Source organism: Lygodium microphyllum, chromosome 1 (assembly GCF_053477565.2).
Source record: "Lygodium microphyllum isolate KBCC chromosome 1, Lygodium_microphyllum_v1.1.10, whole genome shotgun sequence".
Taxonomy (NCBI): domain Eukaryota; kingdom Viridiplantae; phylum Streptophyta; class Polypodiopsida; order Schizaeales; family Lygodiaceae; genus Lygodium; species Lygodium microphyllum.
Window position 1 is genome coordinate 60,176,371 of NC_141135.1, and position 4,788 is coordinate 60,181,158.

The window sequence follows — 4,788 nt, forward strand, 5'->3', positions numbered from 1 at the left end:
GATTACACACACACAGATTACACATTTTAGAGGAGACCTAACAAAGAATTTACACAATCTTGCTAGGTGAACACCTTTATGCCTTTTGTCATGAGTGCTTTATTATGTTCAAACAACACACATAGCTACATACCTAGGAGGTGGTGTAGTTGACTTAACAAGTTGAGTAGATGAATGAAGTAGGCAACCAATACTAAAAAGCATGTTGAAAAGTTAGTGAAGATTAGGCATGTAAGACTAAGGGTAGTGCCACAACTCGTACTAGAATTTATAGGAGTCTTGAAACTTTTATCTTCTTATTTAATAAAAATGTAGTTGCATGTACTTGCTAGGCTCTTTAAAGTCTATTAAAGTGCATGAGTATGGCACCCCCCCAAATAAAGTACTCCTAATCCTCAATCTTGAACCTCTAGCTAAGGTACCACACATTATTTTCAACCTAGACCAGTCTGTGCTACATTCCGAATGGTTAGGAGAGAGAGAGAGAGAGAGAGAGAGAGAGAGAGAGAGAGAGAGGATAAGCTGGAGTTTGACTCAATTGCATGGCCTATGAGAGCTAATAAATACATTACACAACCTTACTTTGTGAATGAGAGGGTTCCACTTTTATGCCTTTTGTCATGAGTACTTTTTTATGTTCAAATAGCACACAAATATATGTACAGAAGAACCTTGACAAGTTGGATAGATGAGTGAAGTAGGCAACCATTGCTAAAAAGCATATTCAAAAGTTAGCAAAGGTTAGGCATGTAAGACTAAGGGTATTGGTACACTTTGCTCATGGTAGACTTTGTGGGAGACTAGAAGCTTTTATCTCCCACTTGATGAAATTGTAGTGTTAAGTTGCTACGCTCTTGGAAGTATGAGAGAGAGAGAGAGAGAGAGAGAGAGGGACGGAGGCCCTTACCATGTTAGAGAGAATGGGGGGGATCGCCACATGGAGCTCACATGCGGCCATGTTGTTCGTGGTTGTCATGGCATGATCCGCCCCTCCCTTGGCAAAAGGGTGTTTTTGGTCTTTTATTACTAATTCGATTAGATAACTTATTTAGTAGCATACATGCCTGTTTCTCTGCTCCCCTTTCTGGGTCCTCTCTCTCTTTTGACAGCCTTTCCTGGCACTGAGAAAACGTAACCTTTATGTTGGACAGTTATAACCGCTAAATCCTGCAGATCATTGCCCATTTAAGCCTGGCTTTATACTATTCTATGGCGGATAATTATGAGTTAGCTGCTTTTTTAGCAGACATTGCTATATGAGAGAGAGAGAGAGAGAGAGAGAGAGAGAGAGAGAGAGAGAGAGAGCACATGCTTACTTCTATGTACTAGCCTATAGATTCACATCCATGTGTTATTGGCCCTTCTTAATTTGGGTAAAGTAATGGAAAAATCAGACACTTCAATGCCATAGCCTATAGATTCACATCCATGTGTTTGATGCCCCTTCTTAATTTGGCTAAAGCAATGCAAGAATCAGTAAGATCTTTGACAGTTGACTCTCTCTCTCTCTCTCTCTCTCTCTCTCTCTCTCTCTCCCCCCCCAACATGTAACAGTTTCCTACCCACCTTCCTCCCCCTCTCAAACACCCTGTTTGCTCCCTCAATTCCTCCTATTGACCAATAGGCTCTCCCTGTCTCCCCTCAATTCTGATTCATTTAATGCTGTTCCATCCTTCCACCCACCTTAAAAAGCTCCTCCATCATACATTACATCTATCAGGTACAAGCTGTCATTGCTTTCTCACTCTCTGTTGCAAGTGAGGTAGGCTTGTTGTTCCCTATCAACACTTATCCTTTCCCGTCTTCGTGAGAGCTTGCCATTGCCTCCTCTTTCATCTCAGGTTCCCATGCAATTCCCATCCCATGAAAGCTTGAATTGTCTTCACAAACTACCAGATCTGCAGGCAACAGAACTTGGGTCCATCCATTAGCTGTGCAAGGATCAACTTCACAATCCACCTGCCTGCTTAAATCATGAAGCACTGTTTAAACACATACAAGGTGGAGAGAGAGCAGCAGGAGCTTTGGGAGCTCCTGCTTCTGCTTATGGCAGACTTTGTCCATATCACTGTTGATCTCAGATTCTAGACATGGATTGTGAAGCTGTATAACATAGGCTTGTGCAAGATTTGCTTGTATCAGATTTGCACATGTTTAGATTCAAGGAAGAATTGAACAGGCAGCTAATCCCAGTTAGTACCTTAAAATATATGTCCTAGCTAAAAGCATCCCATGCATTAACTTAAGTACTAGCACCAATAGTATTATCAGCCATGCCTAGGACATCAGTAGCATCTTCCTCATCTATGGAGCCATGGCTGGCTGCCAGAGTCTCCTTCTCCAGGGACTTTGCTCCCCAATCTGCCACAACTGTGGCTCCAGCCAGAGCCTCCTCAACCAAAGGCTCACCGTCTGAATTCGAATTCTCGATGTCAATCAATGACCAAGATGGCTCATATGAGAACACCATGCTCCCAGCTGATGAGCTCTTCCACGATGGCAAGCTCCTGCCTTTCTACAATCAGCAGAATGTGGCACCTCCTGGGCCTGACCTAGTCACATTAGCCGCGGCCAGACGAAGAAGCAATGCCGATAATAATTCGTGTGCACAGCCAAACACTCAGAACCCAGAAGCTGCAAGCATGAGGGTCGAGCCAAACCCAATATCCCCCAAGGCCCCCACTTGTACTAGCAGATGGAAGGAACTCCTTGGATTAAAGAAAGTCCAGAACCAGGAAGGGAAGGACTCACCACACCATGGCAGATCACATGGCAAACATGACCACCTGCTTCCAGCAAGAAGATCCATGGATGCTGGATTGAAGCTCAGGGCAGCAACAATGCATGGGGACCGTCAAGATCAAGGTACACATCTCTTCTCCCACCATTCCACAGCTGACCCAGGACTGTATCCAAGTGCACCACCAAAAGCCAGATCCAAAAGCACAGATGACTCAGAGATACACTACAGCAGCGGCGGAGGCACGGTGTTGGCGGTGGCGGATGCGAAGCACCGAGGGGGCGGGCGGGCGAAGAGCCCAACGAGGGGTGCAGGGGGCAGTGCAGGGATGAGCCCACCCAAGAGGGGGGGTGCATCAGGTGGCAACAAGTCCACTGCCAGTATGGAAGCCCCCAGGGGCACCATGGCAACAAGGCTGGTAGTGAAGGGCCTGGACAGGAGCTCCAGCAGCAGCAGCAACAACAGCAGCAGCCCCAAGCCCCCAAAGAAGAAGCCAAAGCAGGTGAGGACGGGGGCCAGGCAAAGAGGAGGAGCAGGAGTTGAAGGCCCTCGGACCCTAGAGAGATCCCCTTCCTACTCAGCTGGTATCAAGGTCTCTCCTGTCATCAATGTGCCTCTGTATATAGGGCCTGGGCTTAGGAAAGGTTCCAAGAATGGCAGCTTCAGCCTGACCCACTTCTTTGGATCCAACAAGAAGGACACCAAGGCCTCACCCTCCTGCCACTACCCTTCTCATCACCACCACCACCACCAACACCATCATCATCCCCACCACCATCATATCCAAGAACAAGGATGAAATTTACCAGCACACTCCACCATAGCCAAGAAGAAGGGTACTTTTACCTTGGTACTCCTCCCCTTGTACAAATAGCTCCTTGTTCTCTTTGGCATATTGATTTCCCCCTATGCCCTCTCAAGAGTTTCAAATCCGTCTCTTCTTTTCAAATTTTCAAACAACACACCTTTGAAACCTAACCCAAGTCATGGACATCCCTTTGTAAAGATTCCTTGAAGCTTAGAAGCCTTTTTTTGAAGCTACACATGAATACTTGAAAGCTAACTAAAAGTCTACACTATTCTGAATTTCAACCTATGTTGTATTGAACTTTGGGGAATGAGAGGAACTCTATAATTGAGGTGATGACACCAAGTAAGATAGCACCCCAATTAGAAGAGTAACATTCACAATCTTCTTTGCATTGCAAGTGGGATTACTAGAGCTTAACATTCGCAATCTTCCTTATATTGCAAGTTGGATTACTAGAACTTGCATGGATCCCCATGTGAAGTGCTTTTTCTAGTTTTGTCTCTCTTGATTTATGCCAGTTGATGTACATGTAAGGGATGAACATGTAGCACTTGATGGAGTGAAGAAGATGGCAATCTTGGTGAGGGAGAGGGGAGAACTCTAGGTAGGAGTTGACAATGTGAGCCTTTGATCTTCCTCTAGGACTTTGCATGCTATGGTTCTACTTCAAAAGGTGGTTAGACTTCTTATGAGAACTCATAAGCCCTTTGATTCGAAAAGAGGTTCCTTCATTGGACATATCTTGATACACATTTTTCCTTCCCACTATGGATCACACAAAGGTTATGAATCACAAGATGCTACTATGAGTAAACATTGGTAACTTTCAAATTTACCAATGTGGAGTAATATATTTCCAAGGAATGGCATCATGCACCATGCCATGCGGTGCAATAGAGCTTTTCTTAGAGTGCTTTGTGTAATAGTGTTCATTGGGCCTTGTACCATCATTAAAATCCTTTGCTACCATAGTTTGTGTATGATATTGGTCGATGGCTCTTATAGTTGCTAAGAGTCCTATTGGCTCTTGCTATCCTTATTGATGGCTCTTATAGTTGCTAATAGTCCTATTGAGTGTTTTAGCCTGTTGATGGCTCTTATAGTTGCTAATAGTCCTATTGAATGTTTTTCCTTGGAGTGAGTGCCTATGACCCTTCAATTAAGATTGCTTTAAACTTGCTTGACTCTTTGGTGCCTCCTTGTATCCCTTCCTATGCAATGTGTTAAGGAAGAGAAC

General features: G+C 44.5%; 1 protein-coding gene across 1 annotated transcript; it reads left to right on the plus strand.

The window, feature by feature from the left end:
* Window positions 1-1,557: 1,557 nt before the first annotated feature.
* On the plus strand, window positions 1,558-4,460 carry LOC148041167 (uncharacterized). Its single transcript, XM_087677319.1, has one exon. It carries the CDS (start codon window positions 2,274-2,276, stop codon window positions 3,537-3,539), a length of 1,266 nt encoding a protein of 421 aa, XP_087533445.1. The 5' UTR covers window positions 1,558-2,273; the 3' UTR covers window positions 3,540-4,460.
* The last annotated feature ends 328 nt before the right edge of the window (window positions 4,461-4,788 follow it).

Excerpts from the sequence above, each read along its gene's own strand:
- LOC148041167 (XM_087677319.1), top strand. The coding sequence starts at position 2,274 with ATGCCTAGGACATCAGTAGCATCTTCCTCATCTATGGAGCCATGGCTG.